This window comes from Bidens hawaiensis, unplaced genomic scaffold, assembly GCF_021521415.1.
Source record: "Bidens hawaiensis isolate Kalapana, Puna unplaced genomic scaffold, B.hawaiensis_p1.1 tig00030775_1, whole genome shotgun sequence".
In the NCBI taxonomy this organism is placed as follows: Eukaryota; Viridiplantae; Streptophyta; class Magnoliopsida; order Asterales; family Asteraceae; genus Bidens; species Bidens hawaiensis.
The window spans coordinates 40,159-57,711 of NW_027495141.1; the positions used below are offsets into that span (position 1 = coordinate 40,159).

The 17,553-nt window shown below is 36.2% G+C and overlaps 1 protein-coding gene across 1 annotated transcript; it reads right to left on the reverse strand.

Moving 5' to 3' along the window:
* Window positions 1–15,527: 15,527 nt before the first annotated feature.
* LOC143580967 (protein FAR1-RELATED SEQUENCE 5-like) lies at window positions 15,528–16,806 on the reverse strand. The gene is made up of 4 exons (XM_077063864.1): window positions 16,776–16,806; window positions 16,473–16,668; window positions 15,889–16,290; window positions 15,528–15,807 (listed from the first exon to the last, which is right to left on the reverse strand). The coding sequence occupies exons 1-4, from the start codon at window positions 16,804–16,806 to the stop codon at window positions 15,528–15,530; spliced, it is 909 nt and encodes a 302-aa protein (XP_076919979.1).
* Window positions 16,807–17,553: the final 747 nt, after the last annotated feature.

Below are 17,553 nucleotides of genomic sequence, written 5' to 3' on the forward strand. Positions count from 1 at the left end.
AAGACTAAGCACATTGAAATCAGACATCACTTTATTAGAGACTGTAATGAAAAAGGTTTTATTGAAATGCAGAGAGTTGACACAAGTGACAACTTGGCTGACCTATTCACCAAGCCACTTGACAGAACCAGATTCAACTTTCTTCTGAAAGCTCTGGGTATGATCAACTCAGATGAGGTCTGATTAAGGATGTGTACTTAGTGTGTGTCTCAATATGCTAATTAACTATTCTTAATTGAGATCACATACTTTGAATGTTGAATGAATATGTTGAAAGAATATGTTGAATGAATATGTTATAAATGTGTTACTTGTTTACTGTTAACTATTTTGTGCTTACCTGATTATCTGTGCTATGTATGTGTCATTGATGCTAATGATTGTTGGTCAGTTAACTATTTTGACATTATGATAAGTAGGTTGGATTGATTAAACTGATTAAATGCTTATCTGATGTCTTGAGTAATCACTTGATTATGATTGCTTGTACATGTGTGTTATCTGATCATCTTAATGTTATTAGGATAGGATAGACTATGAATGTTAGAAATGTCTGCTTGTTCTTATGATGTTAAGAATGATTAAGATTTGGATATGTTACAACTGTTTGTGTCAAAATATGTCTTTATGTCAAATTTAAAAGTTTCAAATGAATTTTCAAATGAATTTTGTGCATAATCACAAATTTTGATCAAAACATGAGCAAGTTGTTAATGGTGTAGAGACATGATAATACTATTCAGTTCAAGCTTTAAAGAAGCTTAAAAGAAGGATTTTTCAATGAAAAGTCTCAGGTAGTTATCTTTGCTGAAAATTATGTCATTTGCCCAGTTGGAAGGACATACACTTGTGTATGTTTGGTCCTGCAATCTGAAAAGATTAAAAGGATAGCCATTAACCAGAAAACTGAAAGCATTTGGGGCAATTATAACTTGTTTTCTATTCCTTCACTTAAAACTATGTCAATAGCTCTGACTTTGAAAGGACATATATTCACAATGTATGTTTGGTCCTGTTGACTACTTTTGGTCAAACAGAATAGCCATTTACCTACCAATTAAGAGACATTGGGGTGATTGAATATTAAACTGAATATATTGGGAACTGATAGTACATTGACTGCTTAGTCAATCATATGGATTTATTAGGCTAAAAGGTTTCATAGTAGAGTCATTGACATGTACGGTTGCTTTCTCATGATATGTAAAATCTAAGGTGATATAAACATAAAGAATATGCTAAGATTTATGTGGAGTTACATTGTTGTCTATGCATTTTCCTAGATAAATCTTTTCAAATGATAGGTAGAAAAGTGATTATCCAGTCATACACAGGCCTGTTGGTCTTTGGTTACCCAAAATGAAACATCCTTTAAAAGAATGACAAAGAACAACTGTGAACTATTTTAATTTCAAATATTTTTTCAACCAAAAGTTGATACATGTTCACAAATTTTTACTAAGAAAATACAAACATGAGGGTTAATTCTAGAACTACAAGGGTGGAGGCAATCAAATAAGTCCTTTAAACATCCTGAATAAAAGGCCTGTAAGTCCGATTTGCGTGGCATGTAAGTCCAACGTTCAACCTCACATATGTTTGTAGCATTGAAAAGAAATATCTTATAAATTTTCAAAAATATGTTCTGTTATTAAAAGTTTTAAACCAAAACCAGGGGGTCAAAGTCAAAATGGGGTGATCTGAAGAAAGCCAAATAAGCCTTGAGGATAAGGAGCATCAGAAAACAATATGTGTTATCCATTGAATTTTCTACAAAATTAATTGAAATTAACCATATCACCAAAGAAATGAAAATCATGTTAAGTCTAGACCTGCTGTTGACCTGTCTTTGTAGTCATAATAATGCTGAGAATGAAGTATTGAGAAAGCTACTTAGTCAATATGATCCCATTCCTGAGATCTTTTCAGTTTACAAAAGAAATTGTTTTGAATTGAAACATAACTGAAATTTGATCTCTAAATGCACCATTTGCTCTTAAACTATGATATGTAATGATACATAACTTAGAAAGGTCTCTGACAAGTAGCAAGTGGTTTAAGTCAAACAGTGTTGCATTTTGCCTTTAATAGGTTGAATATTTATTTTCGGGTAAGGTTTGATGCTTTATAACCTTTCCGGGCACACTTAGGTACTTTTATCTAAGTTTGTCTTTTTCAGGTATGATTTCATGATTTTAATTTTCTCGGGTAGACTATCCAGTTTAGTTTAGTTCCCAAGCATACCTGATAGGTGAATATGTTAATCCTAGGAAGCTTAGTGCAAACATAGGATTGTCGGGCAAGCTCTTTGAAATTTTAGACTATAGTACACTTAGGTGTTTTATATTTAATTTCATTCCGAGCATGCTATGTATTACTTGTGATTATGATTGCTTTGAAATTACAGGTGTTTTCGGGCAGACTTTGTCTTCCGGGCACACTTTATATCCCGGGTACACTATTGTTCCCTCAATATACTTGGTAATTTCAAAATTTGACTTTCCGAGTACACTGTCTGCAAGATATCATTTCGGGAACACTTTATACTCTATGAAAGTTATTCGGGTATACTTTGTAAAGAAGGTTGTTTGGGCATACTATCTCATGAAGGTTGCTCGGGCACACTATTCATCAAAGTGTGTTTGATTGAATGTGTTTCTGATTTTGATAGGGTTTATGCTAGATTGAGTTACTTGATTTATATTTGAGAAATTCATTTGGGTATCTTAATTGATTCTTAGCAAGAATGCTTATTTGATATTTTATACTTGATTATTTGTCTTGTGATTAAGTTCTCAAGAGATCTGGTATTTCGGGTAAGCTTTCTTCATAGTGTCCTGACTTTAAATTATCTAGCTTGACCAAGCAATGTTTGTGAGTAACAAGGAATCGGGTAAACCTTATAAGATTAAAAGAAAATGTTATCAAGCAAGGTTTAATATTTTATCGGGTAAGCTTTGTGTAAGTGGAAGTATACCGAGTAGACTTTGCAAAGGTTTACTTTTCCGAGTAAGGTTTGCTAAGCCTAAAATGATAAAGAGTTATATGTTTTAAAATATCAAGTGGATAATGTTACTATTTGACAGCTAATAATTCACAAAATGACAAAAAGCATTTAAAACCCACTTTCAAAAAGTATATAAGAGGGAGTTAGGCAAAATTTTCAACATTACATTTCCCTCTCTCTCATTCCACTGCAACTGCTTACTCGCAAAGAAACCCAAACCAACCTATCGCATTCATTATTAATCCAAACCCTAATTTGAATCAGCCCTCTAATTCCGCCTCGGTAAGCATTAATAATGTGTTTTCCGATCACGATTAGACTATTATGGGATTTGATTACTAATATTTTGTTTATGTGTTTAGGTTATAAACTTGTCGAAGAACAGGTTCTTGATGATTTTTCTTTCTTTCTTCTTCATTTTAAACCTTGAAATTACTTAAAGTACTGAACTTTATGACTAATTTCACTTTGAAGATGTTTGATTGTGTTGTTCAGATATGTCAGAAGAACAGCCCAAGTACTTCTTTGAAAAGAAGCATAACATGTGTGCACTTTTGCAAGTCACACCTAACAACGAGCCAGTGGCGAGAATGATTACGTGGATGGCTCGATCGAATGTCAGCTTTGCTTTCACGGAATGTCCTGTCATCTACAGAAATCATTCACTGGATTTCTGGAGATCTGCAGAACTGGTTGAAGACATCAATGGAAGGAGAATTGAAGCAACTGTTGCAAGACAAGAAATACACATAACTGAAAGATTGATAAGAAGATGCTTGCGATTGAATGATGATGACCATAATCTAATAAACTTCAATACAGCACACCTGATGAAAATATTTGAAGAGACGATGGGTTATCAGGGAACAGTCCATGATGGAAAATTTCAAAAGGGAATGTTCCCTATGTTGTATAGATTTCTCATTCACCATGTGATACAGGGATTTGCTCCACGAAAAGGATCATCAACTCTGATGAGTCGTGATCTAGAAAATGCCACTGTGGGGATTATATATGATTTGCCATTCAATTTCTCAAAAATGATTTTTGATGGATTGGTATCCAACTTGAAGAAGGCTGAGGTAGATAGATTTCTGCAGTACCCAAGATTCCTACAGATAATCTTCAACAGTGAATTACAAAATCTACCCACTATTGGCATTACACACCTACTACAGAATCCTGACACTTACAAAAGAATCAGAAATCCGGGTGTGGCCAATAGATTTGACTCAAACATTCCGTTTGAGATCTAGCCATGGTTGTTGGACCATGACTTGAATGTGATGCCAGTGCCTGAGATGAGCTCAGAGGAGGAAGGGGGGATAGATAATGATGAGGATGATGATAATGGTTATGATAATGGAGATGATAATATTGATGATGGAGATGGAGGAGGAGCAGGAGTAGCTATGAATGTTGATACACCTGATCAGGGGGAGCAACTTGAGGAACAAGAACAACCTATTCCACCTCCACCACCACAATCACCACCACACATTGATTAACCCATTATACCCTCACCACCACAAACTCCACCACATCAAACCACTTAATCCCCACCCCAAACCCTAACTATAAGCCAACCTGATACATCAACACATAAATCCCCACCTCATACACAAACACCACCAACATCTAGCCCAATTCATTATGATCCATTTATTCCAAGCCCACCTATACACAATCACCACCACAATCCATTTTCCAAACCCACACCACAACCCCACAATATGAACAATTTTCTACATCACCACCTACAACACCACCCACTGACACAGATTTATTAACCTTGTTAAAAGAAAATGCTGATCTGAAGAGAAGGAATGAGGAGGTGACAATGGAGAATGTTATGTTGCTTGAGAAGTTGGTACAAGCTAAAATGAGAATTGAATCCTTGGCGCAGGAGGTTGAGAAGACCTTAGCTGCCCCAAAATAGGGGGAGAATGAAATAATACCAACTGACTCTGGTGTGAATGTTGAAACTGTAACTGGAACAGGTGTAGAGATTGTAGATAGTTTGAAACTAATTATGAATGCATATGATGATAGAGAGGAGAGTAGTGAGGAGAGGAGAGCTGAAGATGATGAGTATGAAGGTGATAGATCAGATATTAGAGAACAAGATTATGATTACAATGATGAAATAGTGAATGTGGAAAGAGATAAAGAGGATGTTGAAGAGAATGCTGAGACAATGGATGAGAGTGAAAAGATAAATGATGAAGAAATAGTGACTACCACTGATATGGTCACTGATGTGCTGAAAGAAACTCAATCTGATGAAATTATTCAAGGGATGACTGCTACTGAGGAGCCAATCATTACTGAAGGTGAACAACCTGAAAGCTCCAAGAGGGTAGAGTATGACCTTGAATTAGAAGCACTTTAGAAGGAGATTGATGATTATAGACAATCTGATGATGAGGAGGAAGTAGTGCCTAAAAGGATGGATAAAGGCAAAGAAAAAGTCACAGAAGAAGAGCTTGTTAAGGCCTATCCAGAAAAAGATGTTTTGTTTACAGAAGCTGCTGAAGCTGCTGCTGCTGCTTTAAGGGAACAAGAAAATATTTTAAGAGAAACAAGGGACATATAGAAACTGGCCCAAACCATGGACCCTGTAGAGTTGGCAGAGCAGGAAACCTTGATTAACCAAGCCAAGTTTGCAAAAGAAGTTATTCAAGAAGTGGTTGATCAAGAGGTGATTGAGGCCTTGATTATGTTAAAAAGAGATGAGGGAGTAGAAAACTCTCTAGCTATAGTGGTTAGCATGTTTCAATCTCAAAGTAAATCAACAGAAACTGCTGAACCAATCAATCTGAATACTGATATGATGGTTGAAGAGGAAATTGGTGAGTCTATGGCCTCAATGGCTGCAAAGAAATGGGCTCAACAGATTAAAGATGACATTAGACAAAATCCTGATGAATGGGAGTATGTGGATGATCCCAAGTATGGAAAGAAATACTCAAGAAAAAGGGATAGACCGGAAACATTTATGCCAGCTGAAGGTACTGAGTCTGCAAAGAAAGGAAGATGGGATGACAAGAACAAGTACTTTGTTGAAACTCCAGATGAGGATGCTAGTCCAATCAGGGCAATTCCACTACAGACACTGCAACCAGGTCAAAGAATTCCAGGTGTTCCAAATGTTCCTGATGTGCCCATTAGAACTGAACCAAATACAGAGAATCCACCCTCTGATGAACCCAAGATTGATGCTGTAAATGACTTAACTGAAGAGGAGGATGAATCTGAGGATTCGGATGATGATGATAATCCAGATGATGATCAAGGAAAGAGTGCCAAGACTGCAAATGTTGAGACTCCACAAGTAGTAATGACTGATGAGCAGAGAGTAAACATTGAGCAGAGTTTTTTGAATTCTAAAATGAACAATCCTTTGATTAAGAAGCTAAGGGCACTAGGTGTGAACTTTGAAAGTGTGGCTCATATGAATGATAGTGAGCTGAATCAGAGGCTTGAGGAAGAAAATGAAAAGATCAAAAGAGCCATGCAACAAAAGAATAAAGAGCTCAGAAACACAAAGAATATCTGAGAAAGCATGGATACTCTGAAAAAGATTTGAGCCATTTCAATCATGATAAACTCCAAGACCTTTACAACTGTGAAAGAGAAAAGGTGATTGAGAAATGTGTAAAGGAGAATGAGAAGATTGAAAAGTTGGAAACTTTAAAAGAAAAGGGATGTGTGGATACCTGCTGGAGAAAGGTTTGAAGCCTGAAATAGTTGAGAACCTATCTAGAGAATCAGTGTTGGACCAATACAACAAACTGAAAAGAAAAGAAAAACTGAAGAGGGTCCAAACTGAGAGCTCTGCTAAACAATCTGAAACATTTGTTGATCCACCAGTAAAGTAAAGAAAGATAATGACTCTGAGGGAGAAACAGAAGATTCAGAGTGAAAAGGAAATGTCAAAGGAAGTACCTGTTGTTGAAACCCCAACTCCTCAAGAAGATAAGCCTGATCCTGAAGATGAACTAATTGTTCTTTGGGAGAATGAAGAAATGATAAATATTCTAAGGAGGATAATGATAAACCAAAGGGGAATGGATGAAGCCACTTTTGATGCATTAGAAAAGGAAGATTTGAAAAATCTTTTCTACATTCAAAAGGCCGTTTGGGAGAAAGCTCTAAGGGAAGGAGAATATACTAGAAGCTTTGTGGATGGAAAATTTGTACCTGCTGGTCGTCAAACAGACCTGGTTTGGCAAAAATGTTGCTCAATCTTAAAGAACTAGCTGGACAAGATGTAGTTGAACTAGCTAACCTTCCGCCTGAGATGGTAGAGGCAATATACATCAAAACTTTCAATCTGGGGCCGAGAAAACCCATGAAGTCTATTCCATTTAGGCCTCCAATTTCAAGAAGACATCCTCAAGGTGGAAGAGGTGAAGGTGGAAGAGGTGAATCAAGTAGGTCTGCACTACAAAGAACATCAAGACCACAATCAGATGTGGATCTTCCCCAGAGAACTTTACTACGATTCTGTATCTGAATGCTTAAGAGTGATTATGGAAAGCAGAAAGCTAAGAGAGATAGTTGTGAGAAGTGACTTTTGTGAGTATACTCAAGAACAACTAGAAAGAATGGCCACACTTGACCTGTATGATTATAGAGACATAAACAAGATGGCAGGTAGGCAAATGAATGATCTCTCAAAGTTTTTGAAGAAAGAAGCTGACCAGGGATTCCGGTTCTTAAAAGAAAATAGAAGTTGGAGAATGATTCAACTTCACAGATCGAAAAGGTCAGAGAAGTTATTGAAAATTGACAAAGCTGAACTGTACTACCAAATGAATATCAGAGACAGAAATCCAGTGTCAAACTTGAATGCATGCTTAAGCCTTGGAAGAAGAATGGCACGCCCCAACTACACAGTCCAAAGAAATGGCATCATTACTGAAGTTGAATACAAAGAAAATGTTGACCATTACTTGCTGAAAAACTCTGATGAAAAAGTACCGGGGATAATCAAGAAGGATGAAGACTTGAATTGCTTGTATAATGAAGATCTAATGGATATAAGGGACTTAGTCATACCAGAAGGTCATACTCATTACCGAGCCCTTGATATATTTAAAATGAGAGCTGCATCAGTGATAACAAACAGAAGACAAGCTGCCTACAATGAAAGAAGAAGACAAGATTCATAGAGTAGGATTTGATTTGTAATGTCGTTTGACAGCTTTTGAATATGTAACTGTTTATGTAATTTGATTATGTAACTTTGACTTTAATTTGATGTGTATTTAATTCTGTGTAAGTAACTATAGATGTGTTTTGGGGCAGCTGAGGTGTTCCAATCTAGGGGGAGATTGTTGAGTCAAGAAATTCACCTAAGGGGGAGATTGTTAAGTTAAAGACTTGTTCTATGGAAAATATGGAAGATTGGAATCTTCTCAACCTCCTCAGAATTTGCTAAGTATGGATCCGGGCACACCTTAGACTTCCGAGCAAGCTTTTACTTAGCCGGGTACGATATTTTGTCTATCGGGTAGGGTTATCTTCTTGAAGTCTTCTTTAGTGGAAATCCGAGCAGGGTTTGCAAATTAGTGTATTACCGGGCAAGGTTCACTAGTTTATGCAAGTCCGGGCATGGTGCACTGTATCAAGCAACTTTGTTCTTCATTGCCAAGTAAAGTTCACTTCCGAGTAAGCTTTAGGCTAACCAAGCTCATGAAGCCAGGTAATTGGAAGACCGGGTAAGGTATTCATTAATAAGTATGGTCCAAGTAGGCTTGATGATTTAATGATATATCTCAAGTATCATCGGGCAAGGTTCAACTCAAGCAAGGAACAGTGCTACCAAGCACACTTTGCTAATAAGCTATTCTCTAGCAAAGGGTTGAAGGGACTATTAAAGAACAAGGTTGCTCGTAAGGGTTTGTCGGGCAAAGTCTGGCAAAGTCAAGAAGATTGAAGTCTACCCGTTGAGTATTTTACTTGGTAAAATACTCTTCAAGTAAAGTCTGCCCGAAAACTGATCCCGAGCACACTTCTATATAACCAAGTCCTAAAGGATGGCAGAGCATACTCGGAAAGACAAGATTGATGCAAAGCCTACCCGGAAGACTTGTTTTACACTTAGGATTATTTCTGAATATGTAACTTGAATATGTATTATCATTTAGGGTTTCTAGAAGGAATGACAACTGTCCAAGGGTGTAAAGCCTATAAAAGGAATAATTAGGGCACATCTGAAGAGAGAGACACAACACGGAAAAATAGGCAGCCGAATACGATAATCTTTATTGAGCTACTGCCGTTCTTCCTAAAAGAAACCCTAAATCGATTACCTTTTGTATGATGAATATTATATAAATGGAAAACTTTTGAGTGAATCTTGTTTGTGTTTTCTAACTTTGATTATTAATTGCAACTACCATGTTTGTTATTGATTCCGCCTTTAACAAATAGTAATCTTTCTAAATATAGCAACCCGTCATTAACTCTCTTGTCGGCACATTTATTTGTGTGAGTTATGACATGATTTGAGTAAGATCCAGCTGAAATCGGGGACCTGACAGATAAATTTGCATCTGCTATCATGGTTCTTGCAGCTTCAATAAGTGTTATGTTCTTCTTTCAGCAACACCATTTTGTTCAGGAGTTCTATGAGCTGTGAATTGTTGAAATATTCCCTTTTCTGTGCAAAGTTCTTCCATAACTCCATTTTTGAACTCTGTACCACTGTCACTTCTCATTGTTTTAACTTTCTTGTTCAGTTTGTTCTCAATCATTGTCACACAACCCTTAAGTAACTCTGCAGTCTCATCCTTTGTACTCAGGAAATAAACCCAGTATGTCTTGAATAATCATCAATGATCACAAGACAATATCTTTTCTTCCCTATACTTGGTACACTCACAGGACCAAAAATCCATGTGAAGTAATTCAAGTACTTGATCAATTGAGTTGATGAGCTTTGACTTATGAGTTGACTTGTGCTGTTTGCCCCTTTGGCATGAACTACAATGTTCTTCCAGTTTGAACTCTCTTGTAGGTAAGCCAATGACATGCTCACCCTTAACAAGTTTGTTAATATTCTTCAGATTCACATGAAATAGTTTCCTGTGCCACAATTTTGACTCATTTTCAGTGGCTTTGGAAACAAAACATTTACCACCCCTTGAAACAGCTTCCTTTATATTGAAACAGTGTGAGTCATCAAAACCAACTTTGTATCCCTTATCACACATTTGTGATATGCTTAGCAGATTGTATTGTAAACCTTCAACATGAAACACATTATCAAATTAAACTTTTCCATTTGTTAAAATTCCTTTCCCAACAATCTTTCCACCATTTTCATTACTTCCAAATGCCACAGGACCTTCAAACTTTTCTTCATAATTAACTAGTGACCTCTTGTCACAAGTCATGTGCCTAGAATATCCACTATCCATGTACCATATGTCATTTAGTGGAGTGGATTGTTCCTGCACAACAGAAAAGTTTGATTAGTTAGGTGATGAAGTGTAAGTGATTTCAATTTGCAACTCATCAGTTTCAATTTCAGTGGCTGCACTAGAAGTGAGTGTTGTTGGTTCAGGATGTTCATGAGTCAACTCAAGGTTGTCTGAGTTATCTGTTTCATATCCACACTCTCTTGGAGTTTTCACAAATGATGTGGTGTTCATGCTTCATCATCTGTTTTTGTAGCTTCTTGCACAACATACTCCTTCTAGTCAGAATAGTCTTTCACATCACCAGTTTTTTCAATTTTTGTTTGCATCTTGGGTTTCCAAAGAAAACCTTGTGCTTCATATCCATGCTTTAATAAGAACTTCTCATCACCTGTCAATTCAGATGATTTCTTTCTTGAAGAGACACCTTTGCTTCTGGTCTTTTCATTACTAGGTGAACCTTGAGATTCATCAGACTTGACTGATTGAGTGTCTTGTTTGATTCTCAAAGACTGATAATTCTTCTTGACAGCTTTCTCATGCTTCTTAGGAGACATACTTCTTCTTACTGATTTAGTCACTTGTTTCTTTGTTTTGATATCAGTGTTCTTTTCATTTCTTGTCTCCTTTGCTGATGTCAATTCATCTTTGTTCATGGTTCATTTCCACACATCTTTCCTTTTCCCAGGTAAGCATCATACTTTTCCTTGTACTGAACAAAGTCTTGGCCATACTTTGTTTCATCTGGGACATGAAAGGGTTTGAATTTGAATCTTTCATTACATGAATCTGTGTGGTGACCATATTCATCACACTTTTTGCACCAAACCTTTCCTTTGAATGTCTCATGTTCTTTTGGTTTCTTGAATCTTTCACTTGGTTTAGGTGACTTGACTCCAAGAGTCTTCTGAAACTTCAGAATATCAAAATCAATAGAGAAGGGAACAAACTTCTCAATTTTGATGTCTTGTCTTTCAACTTTGATTTTAACAAAGACAATTTTCTCCATAATCATAGGTTCCTCATCACTGATTTCTCTATGCCTTGACTGTCTTCTCTCATATTCTTCCATGGTTTCCACTTCTCCAACATCAAGTACTTCATGACTGGAAAAGATTGGATAAACAGGGATAAAATTTTCTGCATCAACTTCTTCAGTTACTCTCTTCTTTTTGTTTTGCTTTATCCTTTCTAAAACAGCCTTGTTTGGAGGCCTTTCTGCATTGTAGCTTACCTTTTTTCTTTCTCAAACGTCAAAAGAAACATGTTCTCTTTTCATTTTATCATTTTGTTTCTTCATTTTTGATGTTACAGGTGGATACATAGGAAGCTTGTCAATTGACTCTGGTTTCTTGTATCTTCTTCCTCTTTTAGCAATTTTGATTTCCTCATCAGTGACTTGATCACTTAAATCACTTAAATCATCTTGATTCAAATCAACAGAGTCAAAGTCATCTTCAGAGACTTGTACTCCAATTGATTTTTCTTCTTTCAACTCTTCTTTCACCACAAAATCACCTTCTTCATTCACCTCAACATGTTTGTACAAATCAACAAATTCTCTTTTATCATCAAACACTTCTTTGAATTGTTGTAGATAGGAATCCCTCTTCTCTTTGTCAACTTTGGGCATAAAATTGTTGTTGAATATAGGTGGAATAGCTTTATATGTGTCTTTGTCACTTACTTGGTTTAGAATACCACAGATGTTTCCTGTAGAGACCAAGTTCTTCAGGAATTCATTCTCAACTTGCAATTTTGTGTTCTGCACCTTCTCTTCAACAATCATCTTCTTTAGCCCATCAATCTCAGTGATGTATCTGGTTTGAGTTCTGTAACTGATCATGCAATCATCTTCCAAGCTTTTAATCTTTTCTTCACTGATCAGCTCACTAGACTTATACCCATTAATGATACTTTGTTTTATAAAACACTCACTTTCCAGCTTGCCTACTTTTGTTTTCAAATCATTGATAATATCATTTAAGTCATCAGTAGGAGCAGAGTGTACCTGAGATGATGAACCGACTTCTTTCTCAATCAATGCCATAAATGCCACATTTGCCCTCTTGATGTCATCTGCAATGTCTTCTTCATGATTACTCCAATCAAAATTTCCCTCATGCTGTGAAGTTACAGCTACATTTCCTTGATTTCTGGGTTGATTTTGATTGCTAGGGACAGAGTTGTTTGGCAAAGTTTGTAGGTTTTGATTGTTGTTTCTTCGAAAGTTTTGATTATGAGGCACAACTTGTTGATTATTGTTCATCGGAGGCTGTTGGAAGTTGTTGAAGTTGGTGTTATAGTTGTTTGAGTTGTTGAAGTTGTTGTTCCTTGAAGTCTGTTGAAACTGTTGATATTGATGCTGCTGATTTCTTGGTTGATTTTGGTATTGATTCATCTGAAAGTTTCTTGGCATGTTGCATTCTCTGGAAAAGTGACCAGGTTGTTGGCAATTATAGCAAATGGCTTTAGACTTATCAAAACCAATTCTTTCATTAGGTCCTGATAGAAGATATCTGCCAGTGCTGTTATATAGCCTTTTGCTTCTGAGTGCCAACATAGCTGCTTGCCATTTCATATCCATGTCTTCCAAATCATCTGCATCAATTTGCTCCAAATCATCTTGAACAATGCTTGTATGAACCATGTCTTTGCAACAAAAGCATTATAAGATTCAGTGAACATTGAGAGCAAACCATGATAATCTGATCTAGACTTCCATTACCACCAGCATAGGGTCAATGTCCACTAGCCATTGAGGCTGAATCATGTTCTTCCAAGAGCTGGATATTAAACCTCTGCTGGTTTTGTGAGTTGCTTGAACTACCACCAACAAAAGCCTTAGGTGTATCAACACCATGCTCATTTGGTACCTCAATGATGGGAATCTGTTGTTGGTTTTTGGTTGACAAGTTCCCCATAGGTGTAATGAGATCATTGGTTACTTGAAAACATGGTTTCTCTTCTTTGATCATTTCATTTAAAATCATTTCTATTTCTGCAGCCTGAAGGAAACATACCACATCATCGACCTTCAACTCATTGAAATTGGGCTTTTGAAGGATGAATTTGCAGGCAGTGTACCATTTCTTAGGCATTGAGTTGAGCAGCTTGGTATTCAGTTCAAAATCAGTCATGACATAATCAGTGGACCCTTCTTGATTTAATTCCACATATCCACATCATTATAGCATACGGCTGCTTCAAAGAGTACTTTCCACTTGGTAAAGTTTTCCTGTCCATACAATCTTGGAATCTTGTTAGTAGACACTTCTTGTTCCTCATATCCAGCCATTTTTGAACGAATCAAAATCAGTTTCTTTGTAAAAACAGAGTTTCAAAAATAATCAGATCTGAAAACAGGTTGTTCAGATCTGATGTGTCTGATATGATTAGAGCAAGATTTATAAATAACGATTAAAGATTTAATTGAAATAAGGAAGAGAAAACACCAATCGATTGTAGATCTGGAAGAAAAATAAAGAACAGAGCTGCTGACGTCACTTTTCAATAGAACAGTTGTCTGCTTACGTCATCTTTCTTCAAATATTTAATCAGCAACAAGAATCTTACTAAAATAGCAGCAACAAGCTATGATACCACTTGTCAGGTCTCCGATTTCAGCCGGATCTTACTAAAATCATGTCATAACTCACACAAATAAATGTGTCGACAAGGGAGTTAATGACGGGTTGCTATATTTAGAAAGATTACTGTTTATTAAAGGTGGAATCAATAATAAACAGGGTAGTTGCTATCAATAATCAAAGGTAACTAACACACTCAAGATTCACTCAAAAGATTTCCGTTCATACAAAGTTAATCATACAAAAGGATAATCAATTTTGAGTTTCTTGGTAGGAAAGTTATGTCCGTACGATTCTAAGAACGGCTGTCTCTCAATAAATGTTCTCACTCGGTATCGTATTTCGCCGCTCTCCTATGTGTGCCCTATTTATTCTTTTTATAGGTTTGTCACCTTTGTACAGCTGCCATTCCTTCTAGAAACCCTAAATGCTAAAATATATTCAAATTACATATTCAGAAATAATCCTAAGTGTAAAACAAGTCTTCCGGGTAGGCTTTGCATCAATTTTGTCTTTCCGAGTATGCTCTGCCATCCTTTATAACTTGGTAACATAGAAGTGTGCTCGGGACTAGTTTCCGGGTAGACTTTACTTGAAGAGTATTTTACCAAGTAAAATACTCATCGGGTAGACTTCAATCTTCTTGACTTTGCCAGACTTTGCCCGACAAACCCTTACGAGCAACCTTGTTCTTCAATGGTCCCTTCAACCCTTTGCAAGTGAATAGCTTATTAGCAAAGTGTGCTTGGTAGCACTGTTCCTTGCTTGAGTTGAACCTTGCCCGATGATTCTTAAGATATTCCATCAAGACATCAAGCATACTTGGACCATACTTATTAATGAATACCTTGCCCGGTCTTCCAATTACTTGGCTTCATGAGCTTGGTTAGCCAAAAGCTTACTCGGGAGTGAGCTTTACTTGGCTATGAAGAACAGACTTGCTTGATAAAGTGATCCTTGCCCGGAATTGCATAAACTAGTGAACCTTGCCCGGTAATACACTAATTTGCAAACCCTGCCCGGATATCCACTAAAGAAGACTTCAAGAAGGTAACCCTGCCCGATAGACAAGATATCGTACCCAGCTAAGCAAAAGCTTGCTCGGAAGTCTAAGGTGTGCCCGGTTCCATACTTAGTCATATCTGAGGAGGTTGAGAAGATTCCAATCTTCCATTTGATCAGTTTTGGGTCAAATTTTGACTCAACATTCTTGTCAAACTCAAACTCAACCATTATCGTCTTCAATTTATCCTCAAATTCAGAAGGACTAATTGAATCTGTCCACACAATATTACATAGCCTACTCTTAAAATCTTCGTTGTTACATAGATCAACTCCCACCTGATAAAAACATGTTAAACGCTTATGAAACGCTCATTACCAAAATATAGAATAAAATAAGTTACGCTCGTAAAACGATCACATATTAAACATCAAAAAAAATATTGCCGTGAAACGCTTGTGAAACGCTCATCATTTAAGCTGCTTAAAATAGCTAAATTAAACACAGTTAAAGGTTACCTTGTCAGCAATTTTCTTCATTATATAACACATACATAACCTATGCCTTGTATTTGGAAACACATATGCAATAGCTTGCTTCATAGCAGGGTCTTGGTTAGTAACAACAGCCTTCGGTGCACTACCGAACGACTTTAGTAACATTTGCAATAACCATGTATACGATTCAATAGTTTTAGAAGCTAATAATCCAGCACCGACAGTCACACTATGACAATGGTTATCAATTTCCGTGATCAGTACAAAAACCATCTTGTACCTGTACATAAAAAAACATATTCATACACAAAAACTAATATGCTTGAATATTATATTGAAACTGTATGGATCAATAACTTACTTTTTAGTCTTAAAAGTAGCATCAAAAGATATAATATCCCCAAATGCAAGATTATTACTCTTTGAAATCTCATCAGCCCAAAAAACACGAATTAACTCACGATCATCATTGACATCATATTCCAAAGAATAATCAGATGAAAATGTTCCCTTCGCACACAATCTTTGAACAATGATCTCAGCATCATACTCTCCAATATAACAATTCAAACCTTGTTTAAAATTCTTACAATCATCTTTAGTTGCACCTACTTTTTCAAAACCACCGTACTGTGTTCTCATAAGGTTAAACGCTTTAACAGGTCCCAGGTTCATATTAGACAGCTCATATATAGCTTCCTCTTGGACATGTGTTAACTTCCTCGCAGAACGAACAAACTGCATATCAGAATCTGCTACCATTCTATAATATATACTTCAAACATAACACCATCAACAGATTTTAACTGAACATGTTCTCTACAGCCACATCTATTTATTGGCCTCTTCCTTATTTTATAATATTGCTTGCTTGATTCATTATAATCATCTTTTGAATCACAAATTTTTGCTGGCTTGTGACCTTCTTTGCAACATGTAAAATACTTGGTCTTTATTACACCATCATGTATGTAAGATCCACCTTTGCTTACCCCAAATCTAGCTTTTTTAGCATATTCACTATAAAAATAAAATGCTTGATCAATTGACGAAAACATCATTCCTTTAATAGGTCTGTAAGAAGAAGCAACTTCAGGAATGATATCAACCCCTTGACCTTCAACCAAAACACTTGAATCATCTACACAAACATCAAATCAAAACGTGTTAACACCAAAAAAACATAATAAAGTAATCCAAACACGCTCATAACACGCTTATGTTATTGAATCAACCAATTTAACAAACCTAAAATCAACACGCTCATATTCTGCAACATTATAATCAGTCACTAATAACACGCTCATAACACGTTCATATTCTAGTCATACTAACACGCTCATATTATTGAATCAACCATTTTAACAAACCTAAAATTAACACGCTCATAACACGCTCATATTCTGTAACATTATAATCAGTCATACTAACACGCTCATAACACGTTCATATTATATAATATTATAATCAGTCATACTAACACACTCATGATACGCTCATAGTATAAACACCAGAAAATTCAACCATGTTAAAACACTACTACTATGAACACGCTCGTAACACGCTCGCTAACTAAACTAATCCATTATCATGTGATTCTCATAGAAACTAACATACAGGTTACTACCATGATTATAAACACAGTATACATCTACTGTTGATTAGTTAAAACAAAGCAAAAACTTACATTCACGATCGTCTTCCATTTCAAAACCCTAAATCACGACATCAATTGAAAAACTGGATCGTGTACTCAAGAGAGCTCAATTGATAGATTTCAGTACACAAATTGTTTCGTAAATAAGAAATTGATTTTGATTAAGCTAAAAATATGGATCGTAACTGTTTATACGTAAAATTCTAAATTTAGATTACGAATCAAAAGACAATCTTACCCTTCTCGCTTAAAATACACGGGATCTCCTCAACCACTCGCAACTGAATCAAAAGTGTAGATCGACGCTCCCAGATGTCGCGTACGGTTTTGTACGATAAGCATTTGCGTATTCCATCTTCTCTCTCTCTC